Source organism: Palaemon carinicauda, chromosome 4 (assembly GCF_036898095.1).
Source record: "Palaemon carinicauda isolate YSFRI2023 chromosome 4, ASM3689809v2, whole genome shotgun sequence".
NCBI classification, from domain to species: Eukaryota; Metazoa; Arthropoda; class Malacostraca; order Decapoda; family Palaemonidae; genus Palaemon; species Palaemon carinicauda.
The window spans coordinates 102,577,366-102,604,865 of record NC_090728.1 but is presented as its reverse complement, the minus strand read 5'-3'; the positions used below and the strand labels follow the sequence as shown (position 1 = coordinate 102,604,865).

The window sequence follows — 27,500 nt, the reverse complement described above, 5'->3', positions numbered from 1 at the left end:
ATTAATTGCTCATTACTTCTCACATAGTTTAATTATTTCCTTATTGCCTTTCCTCACTGGGCTCTTTTTCCCTGTTGGAAACCTTGGGCTTATAGCATCCTGCTTTTCCAACTAAGGTTGTTGCTGAGCTAGTAATAATAATAATAATAATAATAATAATAATAATAATAATAATAATAATAATAGGAGTGAACGCCAATCTGTAATTGATTTCTTTTTTTAAAGGTCAAGCTACAGCACTTAAGTCTTAGTCTATGGATTACGGATTTTAGCGGTGAAGAACTGCGGGTTTGCAAAAGTCTAAAAGCACGTTACTCATATGAAATGCGAAAAATAATCTGGGATCCCACCGAACAAATAATAAGCAGCTATCAACTTTAATTTCTATCACGAGGTTACTGCTGTATTTTCACATGCAATCCATAGGGTTTACTAAGTAAAAGTCTTAACCTTGCTCGTACTATTATACATTTACACAAATACCTCCACCTCCAATCAACGATAACACCATAAATGAAATCCTAGAATGGGATTTATATGGACCTACCTTTATCGCAATTCCGTTTTCTTCTGTTATGGTTCTCAGGAAGTGGTTCCATTTTCTTTGGTCGTTTTGAATGCCAAACATCACTTAGCAGATACTAATAATGGGAAAGGAGAGCGTAATCTCGTTTGCATAAGACCCTGCCTGATGAACCAAAATCCTCATGCATTATTCACTTGGGCAAATGGATGGAGAATTTAGAAATAATATATGACTTGCATTCTTAATGAACACTACTTCAATGAAGCAAAAGGTCCAACATAATTGCGTAAAAAATAAAACTCGTGACGCACTATTAAGCACTTTTAACACTGCATTCTATTAAAATCATTTTAAATAATTGCACTTGTCACAATGATATGTAACTGTACGCTAACAAAAATAATGTCTCCGCTTGGACCGTTGAATCCAGTTGTGGTGAAGGTCTGCTTTAATATTTTCTTCATTTTCCTCCGCCTGCAAAAAGATTTGAAATGAGATAAATAAACGATCAAATAAGAGTACTATATCTAATAATATACTTCCTAGTATATGAACAGCAGTACCCAAGTGACTATCACAAAATCTACCACTGAAATCTAGCACCGAATGATATAACTTATAAGACGCATTATTTCAGTTAATTTTCTTACCTATTATTATTATTATTATTATTATTATTATTATTATTATTATTATTATTATTACTTGCTAAGCTACAACCCTAGTTGGAAAAGCAGGATGCTATAAGACCAGGGGCCCCAACAGGGAAAATAGCCCTGTGAGGAAAGAAAACAAGGAAAAATAAAATATTTTAAGAACAATAACAGCATTAAAATAAATATTTCTTATATAAACTATACAAACTTTAACAAAACAAGAGGAAGAGAAATAAGATAGAATATTGTTCCCGAGTGTACTCTCAAGCAAGAGAACTTTAACCCAAGACAGTGGAATTGGATTGAATTTATGCAATTTGGCTATTTGGTCGGTGGTTGTGGCAAGGGGGCATTTCAGCCCTTGAGGTTAATTGTGAGGGAAAACCCCGTAGATGCAACTTGAAGTAATCTGTAAAAAAGAGTTAACTAAAAGTAAATAGCTAAAACTAGGCGAAGATATGGGCCGAAGGGAGACTGACAAATTTTCAATAATACCTACAATATATTGCGTGAGGTACACTGTTGACATTATTCCCTACGGAATATAATTTCTAAATTATTGTAATCTATGGGGGATTTCATTACTAACTATCCCATTCCGTAAAATATTTCTTCCCATTCCATCTCACTTTAATGCATATATTAAGAATATAAAAAGAAAAAATTTCCAAATTTCCGCAATACCTTATTCATTATACTGTATATCCATGAGGTTGGTGCTCTACCGAGATGAAACTTAGTTTGGGTTAGGTAAATCTATTTCAATTTTCCTTGCTAATTACCTAAAGACGGTTTCAAATCTAACATTGATTGCATTGATGAAAGTTGACGAAATCAGTTTTACGTATCATTCTTCTTGATGCATATAGGCCCTTTCATTCAGAAATCTTTAGATAAAATAGAGATGGCGTAAAAGCTCATAATGTCTTTCACAGACCGACTGAAATAACTTTAAGTTGCCCCCCACAGTTTAGTTTTTTAATGATTTTTTTTTTCTTAATTTTTCATAGATTTTACATCAATATGAATGCAACTGCCCCAGTAAAGCCAAAATGATAAGGAAAATTATTCATTTGAGAAAGATCAGGTTCGTTGCAATAATTCTCTAAACAGAGTAATTACTCTAATATTTTACCGGCAGTTTTGTAACTGCTTTTATATTAGTGCAAAGGTGATTGTTCGTCTTGTATTCTAAATATTTTGTTATTTCAGGCAAGGGCAAAATAACAGGTTACTCATAATGTGCTACTATAGCCTACGGCCTACATCAGCTTTATAATATACATTCCGGACTTTTCCAACGGGTCCAGTCTACTGATAATGGGTTTGTGGCAGGATTTGTGCTGGTGGCCCTATAAAGAGGTAAAACGGATATCTCTTCGAAAACAGATTTTCGACCACAGTTCGTCGAAATGATAATACTTCGAAGTAATATATCTTTGACAGGTTAATTTCTTCGAATCACCAATTCCTACTAATTTTCTTTGAAAATAGTCTAAGCAGTTCACTAACATGAATCAACCATTCATACTAGTTTTAGAAAACGCACACACACGATCTCTCTCTCTCTCTCTCTCTCTCTCTCTCTCTCTCTCTCTCTCTCTCTCTCTGTTTTTGAATAGAATTACATCACAGTGCAAGTGTAGGCACCCTACTTGAAGATGGCAAAATTCGTCATGAGTTCAAAATTAAAGGCAATGCTCCTGTAAAACTGTCTTTCATTTGTAAAAGATAAGCTAGTAAACAGTAAAACATTGGAAATGTATAGAATTTGAAAATAAGGGTAAAAGAAGAACAATAACGATAGACGATGTTGTAACGGCTGATCCAAAAGAACATAATCACGGAAATTTTGAAGTGTGGAAATTAGCAAATTTATGAATGAAGTGAAAGATAATGGTAAAGATAGCAGAGAAGCATCTCACATCATAATATCTACCGCAGCATCTCAATTTCTCAAGCTGTAGCTGCAGCTTGGTTTCTACAGAAGATCAAACCAAAACTAATAAGGGGGAACAATTCTTAATGATTGATTCTCGTCCATTTGCTAACATAATGTTAATCTTTTCCACTAATCGGTACTTACAATTTCTCTCTACATGCCTTAATTATTATGCCGACGGTACATTCAAAAGGGTACCCATTATATTCGAACAATTGTATACCATTCATGGTGTTAAAAATTAGCTTACAATTCCACTTACTTTTTGGACTACTTCCTAATAAGAAAGAAGAAACCTATGTGGAGTTTTTTAGACAAACAAAAATTCCTGCCCCTAATTTGTCTATTGACTCGATTTTAACTGATTTTGAAACGGGAATGATAAATGCAATTGCCTCAGAATTTCCATCGTGTTCTAACTATGGGTGCTTCTATTTTTACAAATTCATTTATAGGAGACTGTGAATATGGTCCCATATCACATTACTACAATGGTGCCCAATTTGCACCGAACATCCGCATGTTGTCAGCTCTTGTATTCCTGCCACCAAGCAGTTATCGAAGGCTTTGATATGCTTACGGATTACAATATGATTCCTCATGAAGCAGAAAGTCTTTTCGATTACTTCAAAGAGACTTGGATTCGGCGTCCTGGTAGACGGGGAAGATGCCGGGCTCCCAAGTTTAATGTTGACATTTAGTCATGCTATGATAGAGTAGAAATGGATTTGCCAAAAACTAACAATTCAGTTGAGGGTTGGCATCGAGGATTCATGAAGCAAGTATCTTCTTACCATCCAACTACATGGAAATTTATAGCTGCTTTGAAAAGGGAATAAGATTTGAATGAAATAAACTTAAAAACAAAAAAAAACTATTGGCCAGGCGTTCCGAAAGACTTCAAAAAAATATGCAGCTATTGCTGCACTTCTAAAGAACTTGGTTAGTCGGTTCGATGATTCATCTAATATTATATTGGAGTACTTGCGTGGAATTGCACACAATCTCAGATTTTAAGAAAATTATCTCAAATAAAAATATTAAGTTTTATTCTAATAAAATTCAACATGTATTTTTATATACATATATTTTAATAAATGGTCTTGACAATGATTATTATTTATAAAAAAAAGAAAAACATTTTGGACACTACATGTTTTCATCACCTCCATTATTATTGTTGTTGAAATTATTGTTATTAAGAATAATATATTTATTTTAAATGAAATCACTCCTGACAGAAAAAGAAGAGAAAAAAATAATTAAAATATAAGAAAAATATTATTGATCAATCTTGTATTCGAAGAAATTCGAAGTAATACCCTTTCAAAGAAAACTCTTTACGAAGTAATCTCCTTCCGAAGTAAATGCTCTTCAAGGATTTTGCTTCCGAAGAACTGTAGTCGAAGATCTGTTTTCAAAGAACTGCTTTCGAAGATATGTCCGTAAAACGTGGAAACTGCCAACTAAATTATGGCCTACCAACTTAGCAACATAGATGGACAGATTCCATATCTACTAAATACAAATGGATTATGCCTAGTCTAAGCAAGGCATTGAATTCTGCCATACCCTAATTCGCGCATGTAGTTTATTAAAATCAAACAAGTGGATTAAGGAAATGAGTGACGGAAAATGTTTTTTAAGTTTACCTAACAAAAAGAACACGGCTATACATTCCACCCAAAGAGGGCTTTCCTAAAATCTTCTCAAGCATCAAGAAAGTAGTCGGTGGAATGAACACAACAACCACAGACATTGATTAATGTTGCATCAACATCTTCAAGAAGCAAATAATGCATTGATAATGTCACCACAAGAACGTTGCTTCATTTAACAGAATTAAGTAAATAGTAATGTAATGGTAAAAATTATAAATTTAATTCATGATTTTAGGCTAAACAGCCAGGTACTAAGGCCTGTGAGGCCGTTCAGCATCCAAGTGTAATTGGGGAAAACTCTTACATTTACACTATGAAGTAAGAGTTAAAAAAGGATGGACAGCAAGATTAACGAAAGGAACGCTTCAAAAGCATATAAGTAATGCCTACAGTGCACTGTGTGATGTGCACTGACGGCACTATCCTCCCCTACAGAGAATAATATTAATAATATGTTTGATTAAAGGTAATAGTTGCCTCATCAGTGTTGAGCTTATGTTTAGTTTTCTCTAGACTTTTTAGGATTTTCTTTTCTTTGTTACTTTAGTCTGCCAGTAGAGAACGGTAGTACATACTTCAAAGGAGACAAAGTCAGACGTATTTCTTTCTCCTTTCCATGTACATACATATACAAAGGCGACCTAGGAAGTATTCCAAATTAATTCTAGGCAGTCAATTTACTTTGCTTTCTTTCAGCAGGTACCACGACATTCAAAATTGATACTTCGCCTATCTTCAGGTGGAGGTGAGTCTTGCTAAATAAGTGTGGCACAAGCAAATGTCAGGAATGAGATGTTTTTTTTTTTTTTTTATTGGCTGCTGGCTAAGGTGCGGTCCTCTGATTGGCTGATATACCCGCCCTCACCATATACCATTTCCTGTCTTTGAGTAAGAAGTATGATGGTTCTTGCAGGGCTAGTGTGGTCTTTGGTATTGCCCTGTTTCAACTGTTCACTGATTGGTTATGGCACTCGCCAGCATAGCAGGTGTAACAGGTGAGCTGTTTGCTTCCTGGCTTATACTTTTGATAATCATGGCAGGAGGGCCACTGTCTTTTTTATGTCTGCCATCTGTAGCTGTACTGATCCTCCTTTTGCTAGTGGGTAGCAGGATCATTTTTGGGTCATGTATAGGCTGGTGTTTTCTATTTGAATTTGGTCAGCCTCGAGGATATGTAGGCATTGGTTCTATTGTGTCTGACTGATTATTTCGAAACTTTTTATGATATTCTCCCTCCTGATGTCTCTACCATGGGTATTTTTGCGGTGCCACTTGATTGCGCCTTGTAGGTAATAAGTGAAGAGATGCATGGATGTCAACATGATATGTTTGCCTAATGCCATACTTATTGAGTGCATCTCGTTCTGGTAAGGTATGGTTGTTCCTCATGACCAGGTCATCTGTTTGGAATTTGGGTAACAAATTACCAACTTGACGGTCTTGTCGAGGTCAGTGGGAGATATATTGTTCATGGTGCTGTCTAATGTGCAGCATGTTTGTCCTCCAAATATTAGCTGTGGATCCTAAATTTGTAATATAAAGTTATTGTCTGCTCTGTCCCCTGCTGTTATCAGGGGAGAACCCATGACAGAGGATGCTTTAGAAAATATATCACGATGTCCAAGCATCTTTCCATGCTCATCTAGTACATCGTACAAAGAGGGGCAATCACGTTGCTCCACAAAAACACCCATGGCAGAGAAATCTGTGGCAAGATATAAAGAATATGAAAATAATTGGCCAGCCTCAACAGAACTGATGGCCACATTTCACCGGGGCACTCCTGATACAAAAATAAAAGTCCAACCTCAATATGACCCAAAAAATATTCTTGCTCCCTACCTATAAAAGGACAATCACTAAAACTACACAATTGAAACCAGCAAGACTACATCCCACTTGCCATAATTAACAATAGTATAATTCAGCGAGCGAACAAATCGCCTGTCACACCCGCAGTCCTGGCTAGGGTCACGACCAAACAGTTGAAGCAATACTGGAGACTACACCATCCCTCAGGCAAAGCTCCCGGTTGCTTGGCTGGTCACAGCAGCCAACCTACTTCTTACTCAGGGACAAGACATGTTACCTGGTTCTGGCTCACATGTCATTCAATCAGAGTACTGCACCTGATCTACAGCCAATAAGAAAACATGCCCCATTGCTGTACTGACGTCTGTTCAAGCCACATATAATCAACAAAACTTACCTCCATCTATCCATATTATGGGCTGCATTATTGAAAGAGCCCGTGTCTGACTGGAAGGGCTAGCCAATCTACAACATCTCCATCTATCAGTCTACTCCTCTCCACCCGAGTATTTACTTGAAACGTCGAAGTATTCCATAAAAGAAACAAAGCAAACTGACGACCTAGACCTAAGTTGGAATACTCCTTTTAAAAGCTTATGTATATTTATGTACAAAGAGAGAGAGAGAGAGAGAGAGAGAGAGAGAGAGAGAGAGAGAGAGATGCCAGTTTGATTAATTGTGTCTTTTGAAGTATGTATCAATGCTCTACTGGCAGAATGAAGCAAAAAAAGTCATAATAAGTATTGGGAAGACTTCTATATGCTACATGATGCTGAACCAGCTATTACTTTTAATCAAACGTATCAAAAAGGGCCAACTCGCAAGAAATAATTTCAACCACCTTTTGGCTGATACAATATTAATCATTATACTGTATCAACATAACAATTGTATCTGATGAGGATATCAGAGACAAGAGCCCATGTTACCTAGTGTCAGAAAAAAAAAATCCATTCACCAACTTACCATAGTTACAAGGTTATATATTCAAGGCATATAATAGCACAGTAATTAAATCTAAACCTATATTATATATATTTATACATATATATATATATATATATATATATATTATCACGGCTAGAGAAATAAATAAGCTCCCAAGCTCCAAACTCACCAGTTTATTTTTACATAAATCTGTTATACTTGAAAACTAATAACGGAGCTCCGAGAAACTTATACAACTCCCTGACAGCAATATAGAAAAACACTGAATATCCAAAAGTCTCTTATGTAAACTCAAAACAAAATTGGGTGATTATTTAACTTAAACTATTCAAAAACAACCTATTACTTTGGTTCTTAGTCAGGGTTTATGAGCAAGCGCTAATAAAAATATTGGTGAGCGAAATAATACACATTTTACAAAAATAAATTTATTCTATAAAAAGTTACAAGAATAATACCAAAGAATTAACAACAAAATTAAATTACTCGAAATATTAACTCTGAACAAAACCTTAGACTAAGACAAAAGAAATTATAAAATCACTTGTTTTACTGGAAATTAATTTATAAAAATGTTTGATTTTGATAATTAATGACAATAGTTAACACTTTAACACTCCAGTGATCAAACACTAGATGAAATTTACATAAATGTAACTGTTACACTGTGTCTTTTTGGATCACACTAGGTTTCCGAACAGGTAAGCCAAAATAAATACACCACTGCTCAACCTATATCTCACAGGGCCAGTTAAAAAAATTTATGTAAAAAAGTACTTACATTAACACACTACAGGTGAATTAATATTCAATAATCACCCTATACACGATATAGGTTGGGTAAAAAAACTTATTCACATTTGAGAGGGCACACACTTGATGCACTTGATGCCACAAATTGTCATAGTTTGCCCAACTGAGCGTTGGCGCTTAACGGAGATACAGACGTGTCCAAAATTGCCTCACTGTCCAAAATTGCCTCGCCTATGACATATTTTTTTTATTACTGTAATACGAGAATTTCTAATTCTTTGATGATTATGAAACAAGCCATTTTAATAGATGAGACCTCCCTCTCTTGAAAACATGTTTGGTATTCGGTCATAAATTACTAATATAGATTTTGTACAAAGGTTACTAAAAAGGTGTCCAAAATTGCCTCACCCTACTATACTTATATTAACAAACTACACATGAATTAAAATTCAATAATCACACTATACACGATATAGGTTGGGTAAAAAACTTATTCACATTTGAGAGGGCACACACTTGATGCACTTGAAAGGAGAGAGGGCGTTGGCTCTGTCAAAGGGATAGGCTGAATCTCTTCAGCTGCTTACAATTTCCTAGAATATATATATTGACTTAGTTCTTCTAGATAATTCTTGCAGATAAAAAGTTACAAGAATAATACCAAAGAATTAACAACAAAATTAAATTACTCGAAATATTAACTCTGAACAAAACCTTAGACTAAGACAAAAGAAATTATAAAATCACTTGTTTTACTGGAAATTAATTTATAAAAATGTTTGATTTTGATAATTAATGACAATAGTTAACACTTTAACACTCCAGTGATCAAACACTAGATGAAATTTACATAAATGTAACTGTTACACTGTGTCTTTTTGGATCACACTAGGTTTCCGAACAGGTAAGCCAAAATAAATACACCACTGCTCAACCTATATCTCACAGGGCCAGTTAAAAAAATTTATGTAAAAAAGTACTTACATTAACACACTACAGGTGAATTAATATTCAATAATCACCCTATACACGATATAGGTTGGGTAAAAAACTTATTCACATTTGAGAGGGCACACACTTGATGCACTTGATGCCACAAATTGTCATAGTTTGCCCAACTGAGCGTTGGCGCTTAACGGAGATACAGACGTGTCCAAAATTGCCTCACTGTCCAAAATTGCCTCGCCTATGACATATTTTTTTTATTACTGTAATACGAGAATTTCTAATTCTTTGATGATTATGAAACAAGCCATTTTAATAGATGAGACCTCCCTCTCTTGAAAACATGTTTGGTATTCGGTCATAAATTACTAATATAGATTTTGTACAAAGGTTACTAAAAAGGTGTCCAAAATTGCCTCACCCTACTATACTTATATTAACAAACTACACATGAATTAAAATTCAATAATCACACTATACACGATATAGGTTGGGTAAAAAACTTATTCACATTTGAGAGGGCACACACTTGATGCACTTGAAAGGAGAGAGGGCGTTGGCTCTGTCAAAGGGATAGGCTGAATCTCTTCAGCTGCTTACAATTTCCTAGAATATATATATTGACTTAGTTCTTCTAGATAATTCTTGCAGATCATTCTCGTGGCTTGGGGGCAAGGCTCTAGCGGCAAGGTTGCCAATGCAGTATATTGAACAGGAGAACAAACCTTGCTTGCATGGTAACCCTCTCTCAGCTAACTCCGCCCACCTCCCTCCTCGAAACAATAAAAAAAGAGTAAGTCTATTTCGAGAATTTTCATACACATTTCAACAATGTGGAAATATACACATGACGTAATACCTCGTGTTCAAAAGTTAATTCTTAAAAATAACATAAATTTACATATATTGAATTAAATGAAAAATACATTAAATGAATGACGAAAGTCATATGTAATTTACATTCATTTACTTGAACATACATGAGTGATACCCATCTTACGAGCTGACTGTATATATCTTAAATACACAAATGAAATACATGAATAAAATATTTAATCTATACTAGACCAGCTTCGTAAGATAGCTCCCCTGAAAAAAGACTATTTATTCTGGGCCTGAATCCACTGATTCAGCCCGAAATAAATAATTTGCAACCACGTTATCTTTACCTGATATATGCTTTACATTAATACAATATGGTTGCAAACATAATGACCACCTAATTAACCTTTGATTATTATTCTTCAGCTTATTAATAAAAGTTAAAGGATTGTGATATGAGTAAACTGTAATTTCTTCATTCTGTGGTCTGTTCATGTAAACTTCAAACTTGATTATCGCTGTGACTAGCTCTAGCAGTTCCTTTTCAACTGTTGAGTAAGCTCATAGATGCTTCTTCAGCTTTAACGACATAAAACAATCAGGGTGAAGAATTCCTTCTTTGTCTTCTTGTAATAGGACAGCTCATATCCCATTATCTAACGCATCCACTTGGATAAGGAATTTCTTGTTGACTATGGCCTTCCTTTGACTTTTTCTTCTTCCTGGTATCTCAATAACGTAGGTCAGGTCACAGATCTCAAAAATCTGGAAAGGTTCTTGGAACTCGTTTGCAAGACGGAATCTCCTTATCGATCAGTAAACCAACACCTGTCGTCCAACAGCAAACGGTCTGTTCGTACTTTTCATGCCAGACCCTTTCTTCATCTTTTCTTAGCTCGTTATCATGTTTTCTAGAGAAAATTACCTTATCTTGCCAATCCTTTTCCTCAAATTCTTGACTTTTTCTCCATCCGTTTCCTCTCGATCTCTCCCTTTTTCTGCCAACATTTTAATCGGTCCACGTACTTCTCATCCAAACACCATTTCATTCTGGCTACATCCCATGCTTTCTTGATAACCATTGTGTACCTCAAATAACATCAACGGTAATCCAATGTCCCATTCATTCCCTGTTTTGTTGAAGTACTTTGTCAACCTACCCTTCAGGGTTTGATGAAACCTCTCTAATACACCTTGGATCCACGGGTGATAAGCAGTAGATAATTGTAGTTTCACATCCAACAGTTTCATCATGTCCCGAAACAATTTTGGCGTGAAATTTTTTCCTCAGTCACTCTGAACGATTTCCGGAACACCAAACTTAGTAAAAAAGCCTAGTAACTTCTCGGTGATTACTTTGGCACTGATGTTCCTGACGGGTATGTCTTCTGGGTATCTCGTCACTTGACACATCAAGGTAACATATATTCGTGACCTTTCTTCGTCCTTGGTAATGGTCCCAAAATGTCAATCATTACCATCCTGAAGGGTTCTCCTTGCACTTCAATTGGGCGTAAGGGAGCTTTCTTAATGTACTTGTTAGGCTTTCCAGTCATCTGACAAAAGTAACATGTATGACAAGACTGGCTCACATCCTTATGCATGCCAGGACAGAAAAAAGTGTCTTATACTCTTCATCGTCTCATGCGCTGCAGTGATCACCTGTCTTCTCAATGGTGCGGGAATCAACATCTGATGGTATATACCCCATTCGGCATTCCCAGGGATATCAGCGGGTCTATGCTTCTTCCTGAGCAACCCATCCTAGATAATAACAGGTGGGAGACTGCTGCACCTCCATCTCATCCACCAAACAGTACAATAACTCTGTTAACGTCGCATCCTTCTATTGGAATCCCATCAGCCTTTTCCCCCTCACTTGTCCTACTTCTTATGCTGAGTTTTCTATTTTTTCAAGGTCCATTGCTTCTTTATCTTCACTTGTCTGTCATCCCTCTTCTCTCGGGATCTCTCGGGAGTTCTCCTCTTGCGTACCATCAAGGGAATCCTCTTCTTCCAAAAATAAATCCTCCAAGTTCATCGCTCCTTTGGTTTCTCTTCCTTCTTCTGCTGCCTCTTTCTTCGTCATACTTCTAGTCGTCACACAACTAGAAAACAGATACCGGCAGTCCTTCTCGAGTTCAGTCGAGGACTATACTTCAATAGTTTCTCCGTTACAATGGGACAAGGCACAAACAGCGTTCCATCAACCTCATTACCCAGCAGGACTTCTACTCCTTCGATAGCCAATGAATCTTATTACGCAAAATCAAAATGGACTGTCACCAATTCACATGACTGTTTCAAACTGCATATAGGGGTAACCTCCTCACCTCCTATTCCTTTCAAAATGACCGAGTCTCCTGGGAGAGACTTCCACCACGGGTGTACATCTCGTGTCACTACACTATGGTTACAACTTGTGTCACGCAATATTTTGACCGGGGTCTGCTCACTCCCATCTATTGTGGCTAACATACCTTCATAAATATACAGTTTAAAGGCATCCATGCTGTTTGGGGTTGCCATGTTCATCGTGTAAACGTTAGCTCGCTAATTTTTGTTGTTGTCCTATCCCGTTTGTTTCTTCGTCTTCACATTCTGGGAAGTTGAATTATCTTTAACAACTTGGGCGACTGCTTTCAGTTGGTTCGACCAACATTCCTTACTGATATGGCTTCTCTTGCCACACTTATTACAGACAATATTAACCTTCTGCACATCTTTCACGATACCTGAAGGAGGACGATTCAACGATCATTGCTGTGGTACTATTGCATTCTGCTTTGAAACAGTACCAGTGGTACTTTCGCTGTAACTATTGAACTTGTTCACATAGTTATTACTGAACTGGTTTCCATTGTTTGGGGAATACTTCATACATGGTTGGAACGAAGGTTGAAACTTAAAACCCAAGGAGGGTTTACCACTGATAATATTATAATCTTCACTCAGTGAAGCGGCTTTATCAAGTTTCTTCACCTCTCTTTCTCTCAAGTACGTTTGAATATGTTCAGGAATTCCTCATAAATACTGTTCCAGCACTATCAATTCTTCTAAATCAGCTATCTCTCTCATGTTAGCAGCCTCTAGCCATCTCTTAAAAAATCGTTGTACCTTATGAGCATAATACAGGAAAGCAATTTTCTCATCCTTCCACAAACTTCTGAAACATTATTATAATACTCAGGGGTCATCTGATACACTTGAAGCATGCTCCTCTTCACTTCTTGATAATCCTTCATCTGGTCCTGAGACAAGGGGCGATAAACACTGTGTCCCTTCCCAATGAGGACAATGCAATAACACAGACCATTTATCTTTTAGCCATTCCATCGTTGATGCGACCATTTCAAAATGATCAAAGAATTCGCCGGGAGCTTCTTCTGTGAATTTTGGAATTAACCTCTGGGAATTCGTCACATTAAACATGGGATAGTGCATAGTAGGGGTCATCTCTGTCTGCGTTGCCGACTGCATGAGCATTCACGTTCCAATTCCCTAGCATGTCTCGCTTCTTCTATCTCTCTTCCTGTCTTGCAATTTCCATTGCTTCCATTTCCCTCATATTTCGTGCTTCTTCACTCTCTCTTTCTTCCCATCTTGCTTCGATTTCCCTCGAATGTTTTGCAATTTCCCTGGCCACTTTTTTCTCTCTTTCTTCTCATTCTCTCTCTCTTTCTTCCCGTCTTGCAATTTCTCTTGCCTATTCTCTCTCTTTCTTCCCATTCTGCCATCATCTTCAACTTAATCAAATTCTCTTCCGCTGTAATTCGTCGAATTTCAACTTCTATGTTCCTTTCTGTTTTCATTCCTTCAGTTCCTAGGTCACCTGATCCTTGCTTCACTACGAATTCTGTTTCAGCATTCTCCAAAAGGTCGCAAGCAGCTATAATAACTTCTTCCGGCAACTTTCCTGAGTTTATCAACGCTTCTAAGGCTAGACACTTGATTTGAGATTTAACCATTCCATTCGTTTCATGGCCACCACATGCCATTAAAATAGAGAGCCACTGAGCTTTAGTTACATTAGCTTCTGACAATTCCTGAACAATTGAGTTTTTCAAAAACTCTTGGATATTTAGTTGTGCCATCCTGTACTTAATAAAAATGATGCCTCTCCAAAATGATATCCTAACAATACACAGAATTCAATCAACACTAACCTGTTCAAACCTTTAATGAAAACAAGGAACTGTTATCACCAATATCTATAACCGACTCGCCCGATCACAAGGGTCTCGGCACCAAAAATATATATTACGGCTGGAGAAATACATAAACTCCCGAGCGCCAAACTCACCAGTTTATTTTTACATAAATCTGTTATACTTGAAAATTAATACCCGAGCTCTGAGAAAATTATGCAACTCCCTGACGCCAATATATAAAAACACTGAATATCCAAAGGTCTCTTATGTACACTCGCAACAAAACTGGGTGATTATTTTACTTGAACTATTCAAAAACAACCTCTTACTTTGGTTCTTAGTCAGAGATTACGAGCAAGAACTAATGAAAATATTAGAAAGTGAAATAATACACACTACAAAAATAAATATATTCTATAAAAAGTTACAACAATAATACCAAAGAATTAATAACAAAATCAAATTACTCAAAATATTAAATTTGAACAAAACCTTAGACAAAGAAAAAGAAATTATACAATCACTTGACAATAGTTAACATTTAACACTCCAATGATGAAACACTAAATGAAATTTACATATATGTAACTGTTACACTACATCTTTTTGGAACACAAGAGGTTTCCAAACAGGTAAGCCAAAATAAATACACTTCACTGTTTAACCTAAATATCACAGGCTAGTTAAAAATAATTTATGTAAAACTATATAGTTTTACATTATTTTTTTAACAAATTATACCCGTTAAACGAAAGCAATAACCAGTAACTCGTGATATTTATTATAGAAAAAGAAGAAGAAGAAAGAGAAGGAGAAGAAAAAAAAAGAAGAAGAAAGAGCTATGCAAAAAAAAAAAAAAACCTTAAGACGCATTTGTAAAAAAATAAATGAATAAATAACGCAACCCCCCCCCCCCAAAAAAAAAAAAAAAAACACTTATGATTATGGAGGAAGTTGGCGGTTAAGTTTTATAAGCATTGTTCTGGAGAGTAAGTATTAGAAACAAAAAGAGAAAGACTGCATAAACAGGGAAGAAAAAGAAATAATTTGAATAAAAATCGAAGTGGTGAAAAATCGTCTGACAAAGAAGAAAAGAGCGTTACAAGATACTACAATTATAAAATGGAGAGAGAGAGAGAGAGAGAGAGAGAGAGAGAGAGAGAGAGAGAGAGAGAGAGAGAGAGAGAGAGAGAGAGAGAGTTCAGGGGCTGGTAAAAGTGGCAGCTACAATGGTTTTGTATAGCTGAGAGAGAGAGAGAGAGAGAGAGAGAGAGAGAGAGAGAGAGAGAGAGAGAGAGAGAGAGAGAGAGAGAGAGAGAGAGAGAGAGGGGGGGGGGATTCGCGTGACACGTACGAGACAGGTGAGAGGCCCAAATTGGTTATTTACTTTGCCCCACTCTGAGAGGTAGGTTCCACTTAAAAGGAGAGATAAGGAGAGAAAACATAGGGGCAAGAAGACAAGAAAATGAGTATTGTGTACTGTACATTGAGCGTTCTTCTTATGGATATATTTCGTCCTTTCAATATGCAAAATGGTATACCAATAACATTCACTCTGCACTATAAACAAAAAGAACTTTCTAGTATTCCACATATTTGATTATTCCAGGCTAAACTCTACCCATCATTATTCCAGGCAGTCTTAGCAATTCTGTGGCCTTACAAACCATGGTGTCACCTTGGTTAATTCTCCCCTTGAAAAAAAAAATCAATCTATTCATTTCCTTGGCCTGTTTCTCTCATTCAGATAAAACGTGCACACCATGACCATTCGTTTAAATACACAATCACCACCTTAATGCAATATCTGGCTTGTAATCATATCAATTCATATCATGTACAATATATGTACTATACCCTGGTGAAAGGGTTTGCGTATCGCCATGATCAGCAAAGATTTTCCAACTAATAATAATAATAATAATAATAATAATAATAATAATAATGATGATGATGATTGAAAAAAAATACCCGTAAATTAATTATGATTAAATGCTACATATAATATAAGTCTATATATATATATATATATATATATATATATATATATATATAAATATATATATATATATATATATATATATATATATAAATATATATATACATACATATATATATATATATATATATATATATATAGAGAGAGAGAGAGAGAGAGAGAGAGAGAGAGAGAGAGAGAGAGAGAGAGAGAGATTAATAAATCATTGTTTTTCATCTTCCTATCCAAGCATTGATCGATTTCCGACCTTTCTGACTCAAATTCATAAATCAAATCACGTAGTTTATTATTATTATTATTATTATTATTATTATTATTATTATTATTATTATTATTATTAGGGCCTATTGAAACCAGAGAAAAAGATAATTTTTCGCGAGTCCTAAACGGCTTCGGAAGAAAATCTTCGTCGATCTCCAAATGGCTTCAGAAGAAATAGCTGTAGACTTAGCATAAAGTTCTAAATGACTCAAGAACGGAATCTTCCCGGAGCAGTAGATCAAATCACGGTTCATTATTATTATTATTATTATTATTATTATTATTATTATTATTATTATTAGAGCCTATTGAAACCAGAGAAAAAGAGAATTTTTCGAGAGTTCTAAATGGCTTCGGAAGAAAATCGTGGTTCTCCAAATGGATTCAGAAGAAATTACCATATACTTAGCATGGAATTCTGAATGATTCCAGATGCGAATCTGAACGACTTCGAAAGAAAACCCTGCATCTCCAAATGTCTTCAGAAGAAATAGCCGTAGACTTAACATAAAGTTCTGAATGTGTTCAGAACATAATCTTCACGAAGCTGTAAATCAAATCACGTAATTTATCATCATCATCATCATCATCATCATCATTATTATTATTATTATTATTATTATTATTATTATTATTATTGTTATTATTATGATAATGATTATTATTAGGGCCTATTGAAACCAGAGAAAAAAAAGAGAATTTTTCGCAAGTCCTAAACGACTTCAGGAGAAAATCTTCGTGCAACTCCAAAAGGATTCAGAAGAAATTTCCATAGACTTACCATGGAATTCTGAATGATTCCAGAAATCTCTGAACGATTTTGGAAGAAAATCTTCTGAATCTCCTCTCCAAATGACTTCAGAAGAAATAGCCGTAGACTTAGCATAGAGTTCTGAATGACTCCAGAACGGAATCTTCCCGGAGCAGTTCTGAACGGCTCCGCCCCGGGATTCCAAAAGACTTCTGAAGACTTGATTTCTCTCTTCTTTTTTTTTTAACATGCCTTGCAACACCTCACGATCTGTATGTACTGTAGCTATGGAGGTTTACGCAGTGAACATTGGGAGGAGGATTTCACTTTACTCACAGAGCTCGGGTTCTGGCGGAACAGGTAACTGACTGTGAGAATTTTAGTACAGCTACAGGATGAACTGGAGGCTATTCGGAACACCTTCATCTACAGGTAGTTTGGATAGGTGCTGCCGAAGTTGGCGAGCTTTGAAAATCATAATGTAAGCGCCTTGAAGGATAATTTGCTTGCGGTTTAGCGACGATGTCCTATAATTGGATTGCATTGGTGCAAAGCGGTGAGCGACGTGTGTTTCTTCAAAATTCGGTATTGAAGATAGAACATATCAGAACGGCATTGGTAAATATATTGTGTTGCTCTTCGTTGACTTTAGTATGATGGCGTATAGTGTAAGCCAAGAAATCAATGGCATCCATGTCTTTACCCATCGCCCTTATAGGTAAAGACATGAAAACATCGATTTCTCCGAGGAATCTGACGAACCGAGGACAAACAGCACTGAAATGTCTCTTGAAACCTCGAAGGAGACTGGCGAACTAAGCAAAGAAGATCTTGAAAAACTATAAAAGACAGAAGAGAATAGAGAAGGAAACCCTTTATATGAAGAAGCATAAAAAATAGCCTTTAGTTATAGAGGTAAGTCACCTACAAACTGAGGTCAAATAGCCTCTACTATTAGCAGTTAGTCGCTTTAAAACAGGTCTCAAAGAGCCTCTAGTGCTAGAAATAAAGTACCCAAAAATAAAGGTCAAAGAGCTTTTAATGTTAGAGGTAAGGGGATTAAAATAAAGGTCAAAGAAACTCTAATGCTAGGGTATAGCACCTCCAAATAGAGGTCAAAGACCCTCTAATACTAAAAGTAAGGAGCCTTAAAATAGAGGTCAAAGAACCTCTAATACTAAAAGTAAGGAGCCTCAAAATTGAGGTCAAAGACCCTCTAATGCAAAATGTAAGAAGCCTCAAATTAGAGGTGAAAGAGCCTCTAATGCTAAAAGTAAGGAGCCTCAAAATAGAGGTCAAAGAGCCTTAATGCTAAAAGTAAGGAACCTCAAAATAGAGGTGAAAGAACCTCTAATGCTAAACATAAGAAGCCTCAAAATAGAGGTCAAAGACCCTCTAATGCTAAAAGTAAGGAGCCTCAAAATAGAGGTCAAAGAGACTCTAATGCTATAAGTATGGCGCCTCAAATTAGAGGTCAAAGACCCTCTAATGCTAAAAGTAAGGAGCCTCAAAATTGAGGTCAAAGAGCCTCCAATGCTAAAAGTAAGGAGCCTCAAAATAGAGGTCAAAGACCCTCTAATGCTAAACGTAAGGAGCCTCAAAATAGAGATCAAAGACCCTCTAATGCTAAAAGTAAGGAGCTTCAAAACAGAGGTCAAAGAGACTCTAATACTAAAAGTAAGGAACCTCAAAATAGAGGTCAAAGACTCTCTAATGCTAAAAGTAAGGAGTCTCAAAATAGAGGTCAAAGACCCTCTAATGCTAAACGTAAGGAGCCTCAAAATAGAGGTCAAAGACCCTCTAATGCTAAAAGTAAGGAGCCTCAAAATAGAGGTCAAAGACCCTCTAATGCTAAAAGTAAGAAGCCTCGAAATAGAGTCCAAAGAGACTCCAATGCTGAAAGTGAGCAGTCTCAAAATAGAGGTCAAACAGCCTCTAATGGTAAAAGTAATGAGCCTCAAAATAGAGGTCAAAGACACTCTAATGCTAACCGTAAGGAGCCTCAAAATAGAGGTTAAAGACCCTCTAATGCTAAACGTAAGGAGCCTCAACATGGAGATCAAAGACCCTCTAATGCTAAAAGTAAGGAGCCTCAAAATAGAGGTCAAAGAGACTCTAATGCTAAAAGTGAGCAGTCTCAAAATAGAGGTCAAAGAGCCTCTAATGCTAAACGTAACCAGCCTCAAAATAGAGGTCAAAGACCCTCTAATGCTCAAAGTAAGGAGCCTCAAAATAGAGGTCAAACAGCCTCTAATGCTAAAAGTAAGGAGCCTCAAAATAAGAGGTCAAAGAAACTCTAATGCTAAAAGTGAGCAGTCTCAAAATAGAGGTCAAAGAGCCTCTAATGCTAGACGTAAGGAGCCTCAAAATAGAGGTCAAAGAGCCTCTAATGCTAAAAGTAAGGAGCCTCAAAATGGAATTCAAAGACCCTCTAATACTAAAAGTAAGGAGCCTCAAAATAGAGGTCAAAGAGCCTCTAATGCTAGAGGTAAAGCACTTCAAATTAGAGATCAAAGAACATATAATGCTAAGATGATAGTACCTCAAAATAGAGATCATAGAGCCCTTAATACTAAAGGTATAGCACCTCAAAATAAAGCTTAAATATCCTCTAATGTTGGAAGTATGGCACCTCAAAATAAAAGGTCAAAGAGCCTATAATTCTAGAGGTAAGGTACCTCAAAATAGAGGCAAAATAGTCTGGCCTATTCTTTGTATATTCACCCTATGCATTGGTTTCCTGCGCGCTAGCGCTTTTCTGCGCCTTCACCAAAAACTGTGCTTCAGCAGAAACTGAGCACCAGCAGCATCCTGTGCGCCAACGCTCCAGTACTTTCCTTCGCACTCGCGCGAGGCAAAAAGAAAAAAAACTTTTTGACAGGTTAAAATTGCCCCATTCCCCTCCCCGCAAACGCATGACAGCATGCCCGCCGGGCAAAAAGGGAAGAGGGTTCACAGAAGAGTTCAAGATCCCGAAGATTCCATCTTCCAAGGCGAATCAAATGATTCCCCTGAAGAAAGGAAAGATGAATACTGTGAAGAACTGCAGATTATAATAGGTGAGAACCTAGAGAGATATGAAAATTGTAATTAATGACTTCAATGCTAAAGTTGGAAGGAATAATCAAGGGATAGAAAATGTGATGGGTGTTGAGGTTCTTGGCAAAGTTGCAAATGAAAATGGGGCACATTTTATCAGTTATTGTTCAACAAACAATCTTGTTACTGGAGGTACTCTTTTCCAGCACAAGGAGATCCACAAATATACAAGGACTTCACCATGTGGCAATTACAAATATCAAATATATCACATAGCCATTGATAAAGAGAGAAGGAGGACTCTGGGAAATGTAACAAGCTATAGAGGTGCACTTATTGGTAGTGATCACCAGCTCCCCATTGCCACACAAATATCAAAACTGAAAGAACCCAACAGAAATGTAGATAGTATACCTAAGTTTGATACAACTAAGCTTTTAGAGGATGAGCACAGAAATCTTTGTAACTGAATGTAGGAATCGATTTACAGTCTTAAGAGACTTTAGGAGACGAAGTTTTGGGACATGCAGTTACAAGGAGAAAACCATGGATATCAAATGATACTTGGGATACTATAAAAAGAAGACAAACACAGAAATTGATTTCTTAAATTTTTTGAAGTAATGAAAATTACAAGGCAGAGCATGCCAAGCATTTCAGTATTGATAGTGAAGTCAAAAGAAATATCAGGAATGATTGGAGAGAATATTTAGACAGGAAAGCAGATGAGGCTGACAAAGCTATGAATTCAGGGAGTGGCTTTGTTTTAGAAATTGCTTTTGGAATTATTAATGACATTTCTACAGGAAAAAAGAAGCATAACCCATCAAAAAGAAAGATGGATCTGTTATAACAAAAGAACATGAAGAAAGGTAACGTTGGATTGAACACTTTAGTGAGGTCATGAATAGGAAATACAATGGGAATAATTTGGTTTATATACCTGAAACTGATGAAGACCTTGATGTGCCCATGAACGAATTAGGTATGTTTGAGGTCGAAGCTATTCTTAAAAAAAACTCAAACGATGGAAAGCCCCTGGATACGAAGGAATAACTGCTGAGATGATATTGACCGAAAATGAAGTGACTCCCAGATTACCTACAAGATTATTTTGTAAAATGTAGCATGAAGAGGCAAAGCCTTATGTATGGGAGCTAGGAGTGCTGGTGAAAATGACAAAAAAAGATCCGACCGATAGCAATCATTACAGAGGCATCACACTTACGTCAGCTGTTATGAAAATATATAGAATGCTCATTCTAAAGAGACTAGAGAGAAAGATTGATGAAAATTTGAGAGATGAACAAGCAGGGTTTAGAAAAGGTAGAAGTTGTACTGACCAAATTTTCATTTAAGACATGTGGTACAGCAATATGTAGAATATAGAATTCCACTTTTAGTGGTATATGTGGGCTATGAAAAAACTTTTGATTATGTGCTCTAGCAAATTTTGTGGAGAGTCCTGCGACATTTTGGTGTTCCTCTCAAATATGTAAATTTAATTGTCTGTTCATAAGCATAGCAAATGCAAAGTTAATGTTAGTGGCATCTTATCAAACGAATTTCCAGTGAAAAGTGGAGTACTCTAAGGGAATGTGTTGTTACCTATGTTGTTTATCCTCCTCATAAATTTTGTAATGCATAGATCGGTTGGGGATGGTGGAGAAGGATTGGACTGGATTATTAACAGAAAATTAGGAGACCTAGAGTATGCTGATGATGCTGTCCTAATTAGCAGAACACCACAGGGCTTGGAAAGCTTGCTTACCAGAATGCATGAAAAATCATGAGATTGGGCTCGAGATAAATAGAAGAAAGACAGATGATGAGAACGGAATACGCAATGGAAGATGAAATATCTTTGGAAGGATAAAGGATTAATGAGGTAAAATTATTTAAATATTTAGGAACCATGATATCTAATATAGGAGCTTGAGAATTTGAGTTTAATGAAAGATTGAAAAAAGCAAATCAGAGGATGGCTATGTTAAGTCAAATTTGGAAATCAGGTTGCCTAAAATTACATATAATAATCAGGCTATATATCAGTTTAGTGAGATCGGTGTTACTGTATGGTCGTGAATCTTGGTATATTAATGAAATTCATTTTGTAGATTTGAGAACAAAGCCCTCAGAAGAATATTGGGTGTTAAATGACAGGACAGGATTAGAAATGAAACTAAGAGAGATTACTCGAGCGCCAAATGTGGATGAGATCATGGTGAGGGGTAGATGGAGACGGTTTGGGGATGCTCTTTGTTCTCCCTAAGAGACATTAGTTCACCAAACTTTAAACTGGCCTCCACAAGGCACTAGAAGGGTTGGAAGACTCAGGACTATAAAGCATGGAGTAGGATATTGTGATTGGAGAAGTATTGAATTAAAAGCTGAAGATAGAAACGACTAGCGAAATCTAATTGAGGCCCTTGGCGTCAATAGGCGTAGGAGGAGATGATGATGATGATATGTGGGCGGTGGCTTCAAGCATCTAGCTCATGGCGAGTCACTTAGCCTCCTTCTTCCTCTAAAAACCCTTTTGTTGCTCTACCAATGCAAAATAATGGACGATCCTTAATATTTTCCAAAATAATTTTAATTTCTTTTTTATTTCTTTTATTTTAGGTATAAATAAATCCGCCCCCTGTGGCCGCGGGGGCATAAAAACAATTAGAATAGCGCCAACGTTATCCCTGCGTGTCGTAAGAGGCGACTAAAAGGGACGGGACGAGGGGGCTGGGAACCCCCTCCCCTGTATAAAAAATCCTCTGAGACGTTATCAAAGAGATGGAGCTGGGGAGAGAGTGACTGCTCCCCGCACTCTAGTTTTGGGGTGTTTGAATGTGCGTGGATGTAGTACGATAGAGAGTAAAAGATGTGAGATTGGAAGTATGTTTAGAAGTAGAAGGATGGATGTATTGGCCTTGTGTGAGACAAAGATGAAAGGAAAGGGTGAAGTGATGTTTGGTGAAATGTCTGGTAGAGTGTCTGGGATTGAAAGGGGAAGAGCGAGAGAGGGTGTGGCTTTATTGCTGAGTGAATGGATGACAGGTAAAGTAGTGGAATGGAAGGAGATATCATCTAGGTTAATGTGGGTAAGTGTTAGGTTGGGTAGGGAATGTTGGGCGTTTGTCAGTGCGTATGGGCCAGGTAGTGAGAAAAGTGAAGAAGAGCGGAATGAGTTCTGGAATGAATTAACTAGGTGTGTAGAAGGACTGGGTAGAAGGAATTATGTAGTTGTCATGGGTGACTTAAATGCTAGAGTGGGCGCTGGAGAGGTAGAAGGTGTCATTGGGAAGTATGGCGTACCAGGTGAAAATGAGAGTGGTGAGAGACTGGTCGATATGTTTGTTGAACAAGAGATGGTAATAAGTGCTAGCTTTTTTAAAAAGAAAAATAAAAATAAGTATACATGGGTAAGAGTGGCAAATGGAAGAGTAGTAGAAAGGGCATTAATGGATTATGTGTTGATAACTAAAAGAATGTTTGGAAGATTGAAAGACGTGCACGTGCTTAGGGGTATGGCTAACGGTATGTCTGATCATTTTTTGGAGGAAGGAAAATTAGTTGTAGCAAAAGAGTGGGGGAATAGAGTAGGTGGATGTAAATGGGAGCTAGTGAGGGTTGAAGAGCTAATAAAACCGGGGGTAAAAAGTAAATATCAGGAAAGGTTGAAAACGGCAAATGACGAGGTGAGAGTAAGAGAAACTGGTAATTTAGAGGAGGAGTGGAAGTTAGCAAAATAAAATTTTGTTGGGATTGCAAGTGATGTATGTGGCAAGAAGGTTGTTGGAGGCAGCATGAGGAAGGGCAGTGAATGGTGGAATGAAGGAGTGAAGGTAAAAGTGGAAGAGAAAAAGAGGGCTTTTGAAGAATGGCTGCAGAGTAATAGTATAGAGAAGTATGAAAAATATAGAGAGAAAAAGGTGGAAGTAAAGCGCAAGGTACGTGAGGCGAAGAGGGCAGCTGACCTGATGTGGGGTCAGGGACTGGGTCAGTCATATGAAGAGAATAAGAAGAAGTTTTGGAAAGAAGTGAAGAGAGTAAGGAAGGCTGGCGCAAGAATTGAAGAGACAGTGAAAGATGGAAATGGAAGGTTGTTAAAAGGAGAGGAGGCAAGGGAAAGGTGGGCGGAATATTTTGAAAGTTTGCTGAATGTTGAGGATAATAGGGAGGCAAATATAATTGCTGTTCCAGGTGTTGAGGTGCCAGTGATGGGAGATGAGAATGAGAGAGAGATTACAATAGAGGAAGTGAGGAGAGCACTAGATGAAACGAGAGTAGGAAAAGCATCTGGTATGGATGGTGTGAAAGCTGAGATGTTGAAAGAAGGGGGTGTGACTATACTTGAATGGTTGGTGAGATTGTTTAATATGTGTTTTGTGTTGTCAATGGTACCAGTAGATTGGGTTTGTGCGTGTATTGTACCACTATATAAGGGTAAGGGAGATGTGCATGAGTGTTGTAATTCAAGAGGTATTAGTTTGTTGAGTGTAGTTGGAAAAGTGTATGGTAGAGTAATGATTAATAGGATTAAGGATAAAACAGAGAATGCAATCTTGGAAGTACAGGGTGGTTTTAGAAGAGGTAGGGGTTGTATGAATCCGATTTTTACAGTTAGGCAGATATGCGAGAAATATTTAGCAAAAGGTAAGGAGGTGTATGTTGCGTTTATGGATCTGGAGAAAGCATAGGATAGAGTTGATAGGGAAGCAATGTGGAATGTGATGAGGTTATATGGAGTTGGTGGAAGGTTGTTGCAAGCAGTGAAAAGTTTCTACAAAGGTAGTAAAGCATGTGTTAGAATAGGAAATGAAGTGAGCGATTGGTTTCCGGTGAGAGTGGGGCTGAGACAGGGATGTGTGATGTCGCCGTGGTTGTTTAACTTGTATGTTGATGGAGTGGTGAGAGAGGTGAATGCTCGAGTGCTTGGACGAGGATTAAAACTGGTAGACAAAAATGATCATGAATGGGAGGTAAATCAGTTGTTGTTTGCGGATGATACTGTACTGGTAGCAGACACAGAAGAGAACCTTGACCGACTAGTGACAGAATTTGGAAGGGTGTGTGAGAGAAGAAAGTTGAGAGTTAATGTGGGTAAGAGTAAGGTTATGAGATGTACGAGAAGGGAAGGTGGTGCAAGGTTGAAAGTCATGTTGAATGGAGAGTTACTTGAGGAGGTGGATCAGTTTAAGTACTTGGGGTCTGTTGTTGCAGCAAATGGTGGAGTGGAAGCAGATGTACGTCAGAGAGTGAATGAAGGATGCAAAGTGTTGGGGGCAGTTAAGGGAGTAGTAAAAAATAGAGGGTTGGGCATGAATGTAAAGAGAGTTCTATATGAGAAAGTGATTGTACCAACAGTGATGTATGGATCGGAGTTGTGGGGAATGAAAGTGATGGAGAGACAGAAATTGAATGTGTTTGAGATGAAGTGTCTAAGGAGTATGGCTGGTGTATCTCGAGTAGATAGGGTTAGGAACGAAGTGGTGAGGGTGAGAACGGGTGTAAGAAATGAGTTAGCGGCTAGAGTGGATATGAGTGTGTTGAGGTGGTTTGGCCATGTTGAGAGAATGGAAAATGGCTGTCTGCTAAAGAAGGTGATGAATGCAAGAGTTGATGGGAGAAGTACAAGAGGAAGGCCAAGGTTTGGGTGGATGGATGGTGTGAAGAAAGCTCTGGGTGATAGGAGGATAGATGTGAGAGAGGCAAGAGAGCGTGCTAGAAATAGGAATGAATGGCGAGCGATTGTGACGCAGTTCCGGTAGGCCCTGCTGCTTCCTCCGGTGCCTTAGATGACCGTGGAGGTAGCAGCAGTAGGGGATTCAGCATTATGAAGCTTCATCTGTGGTGGAATTGTGGGAGGTTGGGCTGTGGCACCCTAGCAGTACCAGCTGAACTCGGCTGAGTCCCTGGTTGGGCTGGAGGAACGTAGAGAGTAGTCCCCTTTTTGTTTTGTTTCTTTGTTGATGTCGGCTGCCCCCCAAAATTGGGGGAAGTACCTTGGTATATGGATGGATAAATAAATCCTTATCATTCACTATCGGGACTATCCTAGCAGTTCAATTATCACTATTTATTACCCTGGTCAATTTAGATTTTTCTTGTATTTATGTTAGGGTTTGAAGACATTTTTTCTTAAAGAATCAAGAGATATTTGGTTGCTTTGTATTTCCATGATTTGTCATGTTTCTATCTCTCTTTCTTTGTGTTTTTCCTTTTATATTTCTTCATTTCACCTTTTTTTCTTAAATCTTCGATCGTATCCCTTTCTTTTGTAGGTAAAAGTATCTCTTTGATGGCTCGTTCATAGTATGAGGTAACAATGATAAGAATAAAATGGATAGGTACAACTTAGGACGAATATTGTTTATGGGATCAGCTTTGCCCCTCCTTGATGTATCTATCATGCTGTTCACTCTAATGTTGCTCCATTTAACACCATATGAAAAAGGCAACATGACAGTTATCAACATGGAAATTAGCAGGAACAGTGAAAATATATTCTATTTCAATTCCTGAAATTTTCATTTGGATATGTGAATTATTATAGGAACAATGTATATAGTAGTTGTTTTAGATATTTCTAGCATTTGGGTTGACACTCCTCTCGAGGATGTTACCATGTTTTGGTCAATCTTTTATAAGGTTTCACCCCCTGAGTGTCAACAGCTTTAAGAGTGTCCCCAGTATTAAATAACTTTTTGAAAATCATACCATAACCATCGAGCTAGAAAGAAACTTTTTTTTTAATGTAACTCTCAGGGTGTCACTCACTTTTAGGGTGTCACCTTGGGCAGACACCCCTTTTACTGCACCCTTTATGTCTTATTTTGAATTTTTATGATTACATATATGCATATTTATACATAAAAGTATATTTGTGTGCTCGAATACAAAGTTTGATTTAAATATTCATATAGTAAGGCAAAATTGGACAGTTTTCAAAACCATAGTCAGGCAAAATTGGACAGGCAAACTTCTCACTTTTTTCTTGGCGAGGCAAAATTGGACAATCTTGGATTACGGACACAAAAATTTATGTAAGTCTATAATTTTTTTCTAGCATATTTATATTGATAGGGGCCACAAATTGTCATAGTTTGCCCAACTGAGCGTTGGCGCTTAACGGAGATACAGACGTGTCCAAAATTGCCTCACTGTCCAAAATTGCCTCGCCTATGACATATTTTTTTTTATTACTGTAATACGAGAATTTCTAATTCTTTGATGA

The 27,500-nt window shown here is 37.1% G+C and overlaps 1 protein-coding gene across 1 annotated transcript in view; it reads right to left on the bottom strand.

The window, feature by feature from the left end:
• The window catches only part of LOC137639143 (uncharacterized), a 219,686-nt gene that overhangs the window by 147,076 nt on the left and 45,110 nt on the right, over positions 1–27,500 (bottom strand). Inside the window, exon 2 of the mRNA XM_068371451.1 lies at positions 548–1,000. Within this exon, the coding sequence (XP_068227552.1) occupies positions 548–599 (52 nt within the window). The 5' untranslated portion in view covers positions 600–1,000. The remainder of the gene's footprint in view (positions 1–547; positions 1,001–27,500) is intronic.